This window comes from Erpetoichthys calabaricus, chromosome 5, assembly GCF_900747795.2.
Source record: "Erpetoichthys calabaricus chromosome 5, fErpCal1.3, whole genome shotgun sequence".
Taxonomy (NCBI): domain Eukaryota; kingdom Metazoa; phylum Chordata; class Cladistia; order Polypteriformes; family Polypteridae; genus Erpetoichthys; species Erpetoichthys calabaricus.
The window spans coordinates 62,069,339-62,081,691 of NC_041398.2; the positions used below are offsets into that span (position 1 = coordinate 62,069,339).

Below are 12,353 nucleotides of genomic sequence, written 5' to 3' on the forward strand. Positions count from 1 at the left end.
GATGTTTAATGATTAAATCCATCAATCCAGGGATGTGTCCATTCCAGCAAGCATTGAGACTCTGATGTCACGTTCCAACTTTTAGCACACTGCGTCCCCAACTTTTTGCTGGTACAGTGATCCCCCACTATATCGCAATTCAGCTATCGCGCCCCTGCTACATTGCGGATTTATTAATACTATTATTAATACTAGGGGGCTCCGCCCCCTGCTCGATTCTCTCGCCCACCACCGGGTTTGGTTTACCGGATAAACAATTTAAAGAGATTGTTACATATGCATTATTTTCATTTTTACTTTAAAACTTTTGTAAAAACAATAGTTGTCCTTTATTTCCTGCCCCGGGCGTGGTTAAATCCTCTTTCTCGCGGCACTTATAACACTGCTTGTGTTGTGAATGGGGGTCTGAACGCACAATAAAGAGATGCGATCGGTTCAGCTGGTGTCTTGTTGCTGCCGCTGGCCAGCTGTGCGTTGTGCTTGTCGCGCTTTGCGTCAATCACTTAAAAGCCTGTACAGCAGCTGTCCTGTTGCCACTTTGCGTCTCTGCCGTTCACTTTGTGAAGGGGGGAAGCTGAACGTACGCTAAGCACAAGTGGACTTTGTATTGCTTCTGCCAAGATGATTGTTCTGCTTGTCGCTCTGTGCATTCTGAAGGGGGGGTGGCGAGAACTGAACGCACGCTAAGGAGGGGTGCTCGGATCATCTACTAGGTTTCTGCAGCTGCTGCTGCAGGCAAGCTCCGTGTTCTGCTTGTCATTGTTTTAAGAGCTGGGTGCACCTGAAGTTTGTCTGCCAAAAGCATTCCAACAACTGCTACGTTAGAGGTCAGTGAACTTGTTTTAAGTTGTTTGTAAGCAGGACATGTCATCAAAGTGTATGCCCGAGATGATCTGGTCTCAATCGCTTTGCTCAAACAACCCATCTCCCCCATACTGGAGGCACGCTACGCTCCTGCCACTTTGTGTTGTGAAGGGGGGAGCTGAATGCACGCTAAGAAGAAGTGGACTTTGTGCTACTTCTGCCAAGATGCTTGTTCTGCTCGTCGCTCTGCCCGTCAATCATTTAAAAGCCTGTACAGCAGCTGTTCTCACTGTTCTGTCTCACTGCCTTGTCTTGCGTGACATTAAAATGCTTTATAATAGTGATGTTACTCATATCCTTAGCCCAACATCCACATATATGTGTTTACAAAATATGTTTTAATAAGTTTACATGTGTTTAAAGCGTGTTGGAGGGATATTTTCAGGCTTAAAACTATAAAAAAAAAAAAAGTTTATTTATATGGTCTTTCTATATCGTGGATTTTCACCCATCAGCTGGAACGTAACTTCCACGATAGACGGGGGATCACTGTACTGCAATTTCTGAGGACCATATCAGAGGACACATCAAACGAACACTGGGAGCACGTGGTAGCCATGATGCAGGTGTGTACGTGTTCTGAGTGTGAAGTATAAATGAGCCTTTAAGGCCGGATTTATACTTCATGTGACACAAAGCATGCTGCAGCGGACGCTCCTGCTACGCAAGCGTTGTACTGTTACCTGTGCGCATATTTTACGTAAATCTGGAGGAATCCACCAGGTGGCAGTGCGAGATTATCACGGGGAGAACAGGTTCGGCTTCGCTGTGTTGTGAATTACCTGGAACACCCATTAAACTCTGATGACACCTTACCGCAATATCTCTGAAAAGGATGTTTAATGATTAAATCCATCAGTCCAGGGATTTGTCCATTTCAGCAAGTAATGGGCACGAGGCTGAAACAATCCCTGAACTAGGCATCAGCTCATCGCAAGGTGAATACAAGCACACACATACACACTGGCGTCATTTTAGTGTAACCAAATCTGCATAGTTTTGGAAGGAAACCGGAGCATACTGGAAACCCAGCAGGAAAATATGCAAACTGCAGGCAGGGAATATCAGCGACGTGACTCCCTGCAAGACAGCAGCGCTAACGCTCCGCCACCGTGTCACCCCCCATTTGTGTCATTAACAACAGTATTCATTATTTGTTACGTTTTACAGATAAATCGGTAATTTCGTTTACACATACTTCAATGCATTTCATCATGAAAGAGATATCAAGTATAAATCTAAGGATTCTAAATGTGCAGAGAGTTACCTTTAATGTGCTCAGTGTGACGATCTATTGTTTGCTCTCAATACTGGAGGAAGCCCTAGGAAAAAAAAAGACGGCACAGAAGACGGTATGTGAGACTTAAATGTATCGTGTCATTACGATCGGGAATATGCGACGCTTGAATATAAAAGCACCACCAATACATCCGTATGTCGGCATTTTGTTTCACCACATCGAACCATTTATCAAATATCGAAGCGCGGACACCGATCTTGTAGGATCCGCAAAGCGGCTTTCTGTCACATGTAGATACTAAACAGAGACTCTGACGTCACATTCCAACTTTTAGCACACTGCGCCCCCCGACTTTTTGCTGGTACGGCAACTCGCGCACACGTCGCGTTAATTTCGGAGGACCTGCTCAGAGGACGCATCAAATGAACGCTCAGAACGCGTGGCGGCCATGATGCGGGCGCTTACGCGTTCTGAGCGTGAAGTATAAACGGGCCCTAAACCCGGCCTTACACACACAATCCCATCTTTAATCGTTAAACTCATCCCTAGACAGGCTTGTATGTGCGGTCACATTCGTATATACAAGGTGTGTTATATTTCGCAAAGTTACGGATCACGTTATCACATTCTTTGGGTATTTCGACTTTTATCACACAATTGACATTTTTCCTTCACCCGGTCATGAACACGTTTCCTGATATCTCCATGGCGCTATGAATATAACTAATATTTCAGCCCTGAATACAGAAGCATATGTACAGTACCCAACCACTGTGTGCAGCACATATGCGCATAAGACAAACTTCCATACGTACTGTACACTGCGACCAACTTCCATCCATACCATTCCTAATGGTCCATACGTTTTGTCTCTACAAGTTATTACTGACAAAACAGCTCCATGGTTAAAAGGTAAAACGAGTTTTCTCCTATGAGAAATAAATATATATTATATCTATGAGATCCTATTAGCAATGTAATCATTCCATTTTTAAAGGTAGACTGGTAACAAAAGATTCAACTTAAACCAAGTTCCGAAATCCAAATTAAATCAATTTAAACTCGAAGAACCTCCTAACGGTGAGACCAGGCTGCTGAACGGTACGAATCGTTAACAAAATCCTTCTTTGAGAACTGATCTTACTTTATTTTTTATGAAATAAACGCGGTTCTTCGCACTACTTAACTACACTTTTTAAAGGCTGAAATTATCTAGCAAATCACCTTGAACTATTTGACCAAGTATGCGGTATTGTATGCTATAACTTAAAAAAAAATAATTTCATACAGTTTACTTAAAAGGTTTTATCAGCAATAACGTTACCTTAATAACTGTTGTTTCTGAATACTGCACAACAAAAACCTCTTAACCAAAGAATTCATTTGAAATGTCACGTTAACTGTGCAGGCCGCCATGGTTTCATAGGCCCGCATGGACTGCTGGGTAGGCATATACCATCTATTCGATGGGGGTAGTGCAGTTGTTTGTTTTACTTAAAGTCTGCTCAACTTAAACTTTAGCTAAATGAGTAGTTAAAACTAGAAAAGAGTTAATTGAACAAAAAGTACACCGTAAAAGTTCGTTTCAAAAAATAATGATCTTCCACCATTAGTAATGCTAATGGTTAGTGGAAAAAAATCGAATGGTTTCTTCCTTTAAATGACGTAAAATGCCACCGCTGTCGGTAATTTTATATAGTATTTTGAAATAAATAGATAAATGAAAAAAACCACAGTTTTTTAAAAAACGTACAATCCTTTGTACATTTGGCAATTTAGTACTTTTGAACAAATATGATTGATCTTTGACACATTACGTAGGTTGGCTTATACTATAATCTCATTGACTAGAGCGGTAAATTATTGGTTCGTTTAAAAATCAGTTTTTTAATATTAAATATTTGCCATAAGTTTCAACAATCGAACTGAGGCAATAAATTCGTGTAATTAAAATTAGCTAAATATTTTGCTGCTTTCATACAGGATGAATCCTCCCCCTTGAAGAAAGTGGACTGTCCTCAATTTTAAGCACATGCGCAGATTTTCTTTCTGCGCACCACGTGGGTGAATAAAGCGTGTTGATTCTGTTTATGGTTTTGAATAGTTTAGGAGAACTTTGAAGCTAAACTTGTCTGTGCAATATGTTGTTTAACAAAGATAACCCGTGGAGACGGCTCGAAGGAGTATCATTTGGTATATATTCGGCTGACGAGATAAGGTAAGCAGTATGTATATAGTGATGCAAACTACTTGTTTTTTTATGGTCAGAAGAGTTTTGGGAACGGAGATTTGCATTCCTCTGTATGAATGCGCGAATGACATATTACAGTATCGAGTGTATATACTATCTTAGCTGCTACATTTTGTGAATAAAACAAGTTGTACACAACATGTTGGCAGGAATTGTTTACTGAAGCGTCCGACATCTTTGTGCTTTATTTGAGATTGAAAATCAATGTATGTGTTATAACTTGGCCATTTTTTAAAACAACAAAAATTCATTTATTTAAAACATACAAAACAAGAGATTAAGATTTATAAAAGCAAGGTGTCACACAACTGGAGAGAGAATGGTCTCCTATTTTGGAAGTTATAGCCTGCCTTTTGGTTCTTCACGTTATCAATAGATTATAAAAATGGAATATCCGGGGGCAATCCTCCGAATACCGGTCCCAAATTATTTAACAACTCTTTTCCTATCGAGTGGACAATACTACACTGAAAGCCGCGAAAAAACATTTATTGCAAGACAATAAGATGTATTTCCAATATTTTGTATTAATTCCAGCACAACAACTGCAACGTTTCTTAGTGGTAACGGTTCAACACGGAGCAACTAAATGTTGTAGTTATCGCTGAGCAAATGCATATAATTGCCGAAAAGATTGCGTTTGTGGCAGTTGCGCCACTGAAAGGTCGACAAGTCATGATGCAACTTATATTTTTAAATAAGTAAGCTGGTTATAACTAACCTTATTGCTCCCGCTCCTAAATATTGTCCACTCGATAGGAAAAGAGTTGTTAAATAATTTGGGACCGGAGGATTGCCTATCCGGGATAACACTAGACCATTTGCACTTAGGAATACGATATTTGTCCAAATAATAAACTAAAAACTAACATTCATTATCAAATCAAATAAAATTGTATTTGTCAAATGCAGTTTATATACCTTTATAATATGTAGTGAAATGCTTAGCAGCTGAACTCCAAGTCTGTGCATAAGCAGAATATAAAAAGATGTCCGTCTACATATCCATCCACTTTCTGCAGCTTACCTGGATCCAGGTCGAGGGGGCAGCAATCTAAGCAATCTGCCCAGACATCTTCATGATGACTTGACAGGTTCAACAGCCACATCACTGCTGACGTTACACTGACTTGCTTGTGAAGAAGGTCTTGAGACATATGAGCTCAGAGAGGGCACTCCACCATTTTCTGGCTGAGAACCATGACCTCTAACTTGGAGGTGCAAATCATCATCCTGACCATTTCACACTTGGCTGCAAATTGCCCCAGTGTGCAGCTATGGGCGCATCTAGATGAAACCAGCAGGTCTACATCTTCAGCTGAGGTGCGTTCCTGGGGCCTCAAAACTGGACACCCTCCTCTGCTTTACCTAGAAATTCTGGTAAAACAATTATGTACAGAATTGGAGACAAATACCCACACCCACTGTAAACGAGTCTGACTTACTGTCAGCAATGCAGACCAAGCTTTTATCTCCATTGTAAGGGACCAAGTAGCCTGCAGCAGCTGGCCTGGTATCCCATACTCTCGTACCACCACCCAAAGGACGCCCTGAAGTATGCAATTTTTATGCCTTTTCTAAATCCACAAAACACATGTGGACTGGTTGGACATATCCTTTGCCTACCTTGGAAAAATGAGTTGAACTAAGTTAGTGAAGGTTATAGATCTGATGACAATACTGGAAAAATTGATCATTGACCTAGGGTGCTTTGGTGCACTTATGTACACCCTTGTACTCAACCATGGTATTCTTTATGGATAAACTGAGTAGCTTCTGAAGTCCAGTAACAAAGCACCACTTGGGTTCAGAAGAATGTTAAGAGTCCCCACTCGGACCGCTTTCCAGCACTCCATTTAGGGTCTCCAAGAAGGCTGAATACTCTGACTCAATAGGCTATATGAATAATAAAAAAATTGTATATAGCACCTTTCCCATGCTCAAGGTGCTTCAGAGTCTACTAAAGAAACAGCAGATATATGTAACATTGGAAACAGATGTTTCCTAAATAGAACATTAAAAACATGTAGATACAGGATATACAAAAGGATTAAAGAGAATAAAAGGCAATAAATCAGAGTAAAATACTACATTCAGTACTAAAAGAAAGCCAAGCAAATAACAATGTTTAATATAACACACACAAATTATCCTGAGCATCTGGACAGAGAGGAATACTAAAATAGATAGAATGTCGGGTTTAGTTAAAAGCCTTTCTGGACAGATGAGTTTTCAGTTGGTTTTTAAAAGAATGAATGGCGTCAGCTGATCTAATTAATTTTGGGAGATCACTCTAAAGCCTGGGTGCTATACAGCTGAAGGCCCCATCACCCTCAGAGTGCAGGTTAGTGTGGGGTACAATAGGATTGCCAGAATTGGAGGACCTTAGTGGTTGAACAGGAGCATAGTGATGGAGGTCACTAATGTAGTCTAGTGTGAGGCCATTTAAATCTTTGTAAGTTAATACATTTACATCTTGCCTGAAGAAGGGGCCTGAGTTGCCTCAAAAGCTTGTATATTACAATCTTTTTAGTTAGCCAATTAAAGGTGTCATTTTGCTTGGCCTTTCTCTAGGTTAATAATAGAATTTTATATTCAATTCTGTAAGACACGGGGAACTTGTGGAGGTATAGAAGGATGGGCGTTATGTGCTCGCTGTTACTAGTCCGTGTAAGGACTCTTGCAGTAGAGTTTTGTATCAGCTGGAGCTGTGATATAAAATTAGAAGGGGCATATGCCAGTAGAGAGTTACAGTAATCAATGCAGGATGTGAGAAAAGCATGGACAAGTTTCTCAGCATTAGAAAAGAAGAGGAATGAGTGAACGTGGGATATGTTACAGAGGTGAAAGTAGGAAATTTCATTAATGGGGTTTATGTGGGTGGAGTAAGAAAGGGAGGAATCAAAAATGACGCCAAGATTCCTTGCATTAGATAGATAGATACAGTGCATCCGGAAAGTATTCACAGCGCATCACTTTTTCCACATTTTGTTATGTTACAGCCTTATTCTAAAATGGATTAAATTCATTTTTTTTCCTCAGAATTCTACACACAACACCCCATAATGGCAACGTGAAAAAGGTTTACTTGAGATTTTTGCAAATTTATTAAAAATAAAAAAATTGAGAAATCACATTTACATAAGTATTCACAGCCTTTGCCATGAAGCTCAAAATTGAGCTCAGGTGCATCCTGTTTCCCCTGATCATCCTTGAGATGTTTCTGCAGCTTAATTGGAGTCCACCTGTGGTAAATTCAGTTGATTGGACATGATTTGGAAAGGCACACACCTGTCTATATAAGGTCCCAGAGTTGACAGTTCATGTCAGAGCACAAACCAAGCATGAAGTCAAAGGAATTGTCTGTAGACCTCCGAGACAGGATTGTCTCGAGGCACAAATCTGGGGAAGGTTACAGAAAAATTTCTGCTGCTTTGAAGGTCCCAATGAGCATAGTGGCCTCCATCATCCGTAAGTGGAAGAAGTTCGAAACCACCAGGACTCTTCCTAGAGCTGGCCGGCCATCTAAACTGAGCGATCGGGGGAGAAGGGCCTTAGTCAGGGAGGGGACCAAGAACCTGATGGTCACTCTGTCAGAGCTCCAGAGGTCCTATGTAGAGAGAGGAGAATCTTCCAGAAGGACAACCATCTCTGCAGCAATCCACCAATCAGGCCTGTATGGTAGAGTGGCCAGACGGAAGCCACTCCTTAGTAAAAGGCACATGAAAACCTGCCTGGAGTTTGCCAAAAGGCACCTGAAGGACTCTCGGACCATGCGAAAGAAAATTCTCTGGTCTGATGAGACAAAGATTGAACTCTTTGATGTGAATGCCAGGCGTCACGTTTGGAGGAAACCAGGCACCGCTCATCACCAGGCCATTACCATCCCTACAGTGAAGCATGGTTTTGGCAGCATCATGCTGTGGGGATGTTTTTCAGCAGCAGGGACTGGGAGACTAGTCAAGATAAAGGGAAAGATGACAGCAGCAATGTACAGAGACATCCTGGATGAAAACCTGCTCCAGAGCGCTCTTGACCTCAGACTGGGGCGATGGTTCATCTTTCAGCAGGACAACGACCCTAAACACACAGCCAAGATATCAAAGGAGTGGCTTCAGGACAACTTTGTGAATGTCCTTGAGTGTCCCAGCCACAGCCCAGACTTGAATCCGATTGAACATCTCTGGAGAGATCTTAAAATGGCTGTGCACCACGCTTCCCATCCAACCTGATGGAGCTTGAGAGGTGCTCAAGCTGAGAAAGGCCCTGATGAAGTTTTACTTTTAAAATTGAAATAGAGTTGAGTATCATCTGCATAAAAATGATAACCCAGTTCAAAGCTACAAATGATATGGCCAAGGAGAAGCAGATAACTACAGAAGAGCAGAAGGCCGAGGACAGAGCCCTGAGGAGTCCCTTGTGTGACTGGCACTGAGCTGGACCTGATGTTGCCAAGACTAACAAACTCTTGCTTATCAGTCAGATAGGACTGAAACCACTGGAGGGCAGTGCCAGCGGTACTCAGCATGTTCTCCATGTCTAACTGTGCCAAATGCTGCACTAAGATCTAACAAACTTTTGTCTGGAGTCTGCTGCCATAAGCAAATCATTAGTCACCTGAAGCAGAACAATTTCACAGCTGTGCTAATCCCTGAAACCAGATTGAAAGGGTTCCATCAGTTTATTAGAGGTTAAGTAATTGGTGAGTTGGGAGGCTACACCACGCTCAAGAAATTTTGACAGAAAAGTAAGTGAGAAATGGGCCAAAATTTGTTAAGATTGTCAGCGTCAAGACCAGACTTTTTAACATTGGGGTTACAGAAGAGATTTTAAAAGTGGCTGGCACAAAGCCAGTGTCAAGGGATGTATTTATTATTGTCATAGCCATTGAGATTATGGCATGAAGGCAGGATTTAAGTAGTGTGGTAGGGATGGGCCCAGTACACAGGTAGTGAGCCTCCTCTTACAAAGCCGGTCATTAACAAATGCAGATGTGTCTGGTGTGAATTTTGAAAGAGAGCTGGATGGAGTGGGAAGACAGGGAAAGGTATAAATAGAGGATGGATTTATGCTAGTTGAATTATTTAGAACTTTAAATTTGTTGCAGAAAAAGTGGAGGAATTTTTTATAGACTCTGGTAGAGGAGATAATTGGGCCAAATGTTGGCTGAAGTAGTTTATTAACTACAGAGAACAAAACCCTTGAGTTATCATGGCCACTTTCTATTGTTCTGCCATAATGTGTGTTCTTGGCTGCAGTTAGTGCATCCGTATAATCCCTTTGATGGTCAGGGAAAGCCTGGGCTTACACAGTGAGGCCAGTCCTGCATGACATTCTCTCAAGGTGTTAGCTCTCAAGGCATTGGCCAGCTGCTTTCGTAGACCGTAACTCTAAATTGTACCATGGAGCCGAGTTCTAAAGCACAGCCTACTTATGGTTTAAAGGAGCTTTTTTATCTAGTGCTGAAAGAAGGGCTGTGTTATAGCGATCAACAAGACTATCTATCTAGTGTTGATGGAATAGGTGAAGACAGGAAAAGATCAGGAATGGCTTCAGCAAGGATAGAAAGATATTTTTTTAAGGTTTCTGAAAGATATTTGACGTTTACAGGTAAGAGGAGGGAGAGGTAATGAGAGAGTGAAAGTACTGCTTCATGAACAGAGAGTTCCAAATCACTGCTATAAGTGTTGCCAACAGATAAGCCAGATGTACAGATCAAGTCCAATATATGACCACCAGAGTGAGTAGGAAAATCAACATGTTGCACCAAGTCAAAACAGTCCCGTAAGGATAGGAATTCATTTCTCAGCTTACATGTAGTAATGTCAATATGGATGTTGAAATCGCCAAGAAGAATGATTCTCTGCGAAAGGGAACTTAAGTGGGTTAATAATTCAGTCAGATCTGATAAAAAAGACACATTGTGTTTTGGGGGATGATAGAGAACAATGAGAAAGACAGGACCTGATTTCGTTATTAATTTAACAGCCAGACATTCACAAGACAATGGGCAGTCAATTGGGATTCTTTTGATATTTAGTTTAGTTCTAACAATTACTGCGACGACGACTCCTTGGCTTGAGCTGCGAGGCTCTGCGAAGTACTGTAAATGTAACCGGATGGTGTCATCTCTATGAAAGATGTAACATCGTTTGGTTTTTGTCAGGTTTCTGTTAAAGCAAAGCGTGTCGAGTTTTGAGTCTGTAATGAATTCTGATAGCACCATATTTTGCCATTAAGAGATCTTGAGTTAAACAATGCAATATTGGCTAATGAGGGTTTACTGTGGAAAGATCCATGATCAGAGTTTATTTTAACAAATTGCAAATTTTGTACGCTTACACTCCAATTTCCAAAGCTATGAAAAGGATGATGTATTCCTGAGTGAACTATGCCATTGAACTTTTCATTCATAGCCCAGTGGTGGCGGTGACCTGACTCATGATGTAAATATGTCTTTTAGGACATTCTAGTATGACTGTTTTGCTTTGGACAAACTTTAATATGAAGGAAGTTGTCACCAGAGTATTTTAGCATATTACAGAGTGATACTTATAGTAGCAGAGAAACAACACAGCATCCATATTACTAACCGAGAATGCTAAACCGGATGATGGACGCAGGCACATCCGGCCATGGGCCGTAGCTGCAAAAAGACGTACTGCGCAGGTGCAAAAAGAGTCCACGAGAGTCGGCTGAGGAGCCGAGAAAGGCGGACAAAAGAGGGCGAGAGAGGCGGATGAGGGTCCGCGAGAGGCGCAGGCGCAAAAAGAGTCCGCGAGAGTCGGAGAAAGGCGGACAAAAGAGGGCGACAAAGGCGGATGAGGGGCCGCGAGAGGCGGACAAGACCACAGAAACAAGGAGTGAGCACGCACCGTAAAAAGGAAAAGGCACATAAAAAAGTAGTCAAACGCGGGGAAAGCACGAAACACATTGCACACGAAACTAGACACACCAAAAAAAAAGAACATACGAGCGCACAGCAAGGCACGACCACACCCCCCCCCCCCCACCCTACAGGCACAGGACGGGACACACACCAAGAGGGGGATTCAACAAGCCCATGGAAGACAAAAAAAAAAAACACAAAACCACCCCACAGACCCTACAAGCAAGGGACGGGACACACACAAAGAGGGGGATTCAAACAAGACACAGGAACACAAAAAGAAAGAAGATGCTCGCGCAACAACAATCCCCCCCACACATCCATAAGAAGTGACACCCAAAGCCACATATTCTAAAGTGAACGTCGACACCTTCACACTAGGCAGCATAGGTGTCAGCATAGGTGGATGTCCTTTCAATAAAGCACTATTAACCGTTCAACTGCAGAAAAGGATACATATTAACAGTGAGTGCGATCCTCCTTATTACTTATCCATATTTCGCATGCTGAGAAAGAAACAAGTCATGAATACACGGTCACGGGTACAAAACGATTCGGAAAGGATAACGGGAACGTGCCCAAATGGACCGACACAATGCACGTAGACGCATTCAGCGCGCGTGTCAAAGTGCTGCATCGAAAGAAGCACGATTTCAAACCGAAAGAGCTCGCGTATCAGACATACAAAAAAGGGAGCGAAGAGACAGAATAAATGAACGGAGACGTGAACAACGCGCAAATGAACTGACAGAAAAAAAAAAGCAAGACGCGAAAAGCACCAAGCTCAAATGACCGACATACAAAAACGGACAAGGCTCGATACAAACAATGCACAGCGTAGACTGAAACGGACTTTGCGCAAAGTGGAGGCAAATAAAAAAAAAAAGAAAAAAATTGCGCGTCACAAATAATGGACATGCAACAAAAAGGCAATCAAGCGCAAAAAGCAAAACATGCCCGTCGCGGACATCAACGCCACACACCTGTTAAACGCTTACGCCAAATGGCTGAAAACGCCTTCAATAAGGAATCCACTATTGAGGAAAATTCTTTGGGATTAATGAATGTCATTTGCAATCATTGTCATTCGCTTAACTTCACAGAAGAAA

General features: G+C 41.8%; 2 protein-coding genes across 2 annotated transcripts in view; one reads left to right on the forward strand and one right to left on the reverse strand.

Moving 5' to 3' along the window:
• The window catches only part of ptcd3 (pentatricopeptide repeat domain 3), a 32,167-nt gene extending 28,504 nt beyond the window's left edge, over positions 1-3,663 (reverse strand). Inside the window, exon 1 of the mRNA XM_028801580.2 lies at positions 3,429-3,663. Within this exon, the coding sequence (XP_028657413.1) occupies positions 3,429-3,556 (128 nt within the window). The 5' untranslated portion in view covers positions 3,557-3,663. The remainder of the gene's footprint in view (positions 1-3,428) is intronic.
• Positions 3,664-4,127: 464 nt separating this feature from the next.
• polr1a (RNA polymerase I subunit A) overlaps positions 4,128-12,353 on the forward strand; it is a 131,513-nt gene continuing 123,287 nt past the window's right edge. Inside the window, exon 1 of the mRNA XM_028801579.2 lies at positions 4,128-4,322. Coding sequence (XP_028657412.1) covers positions 4,246-4,322 — 77 coding nt within the window. The 5' untranslated portion in view covers positions 4,128-4,245. The remainder of the gene's footprint in view (positions 4,323-12,353) is intronic.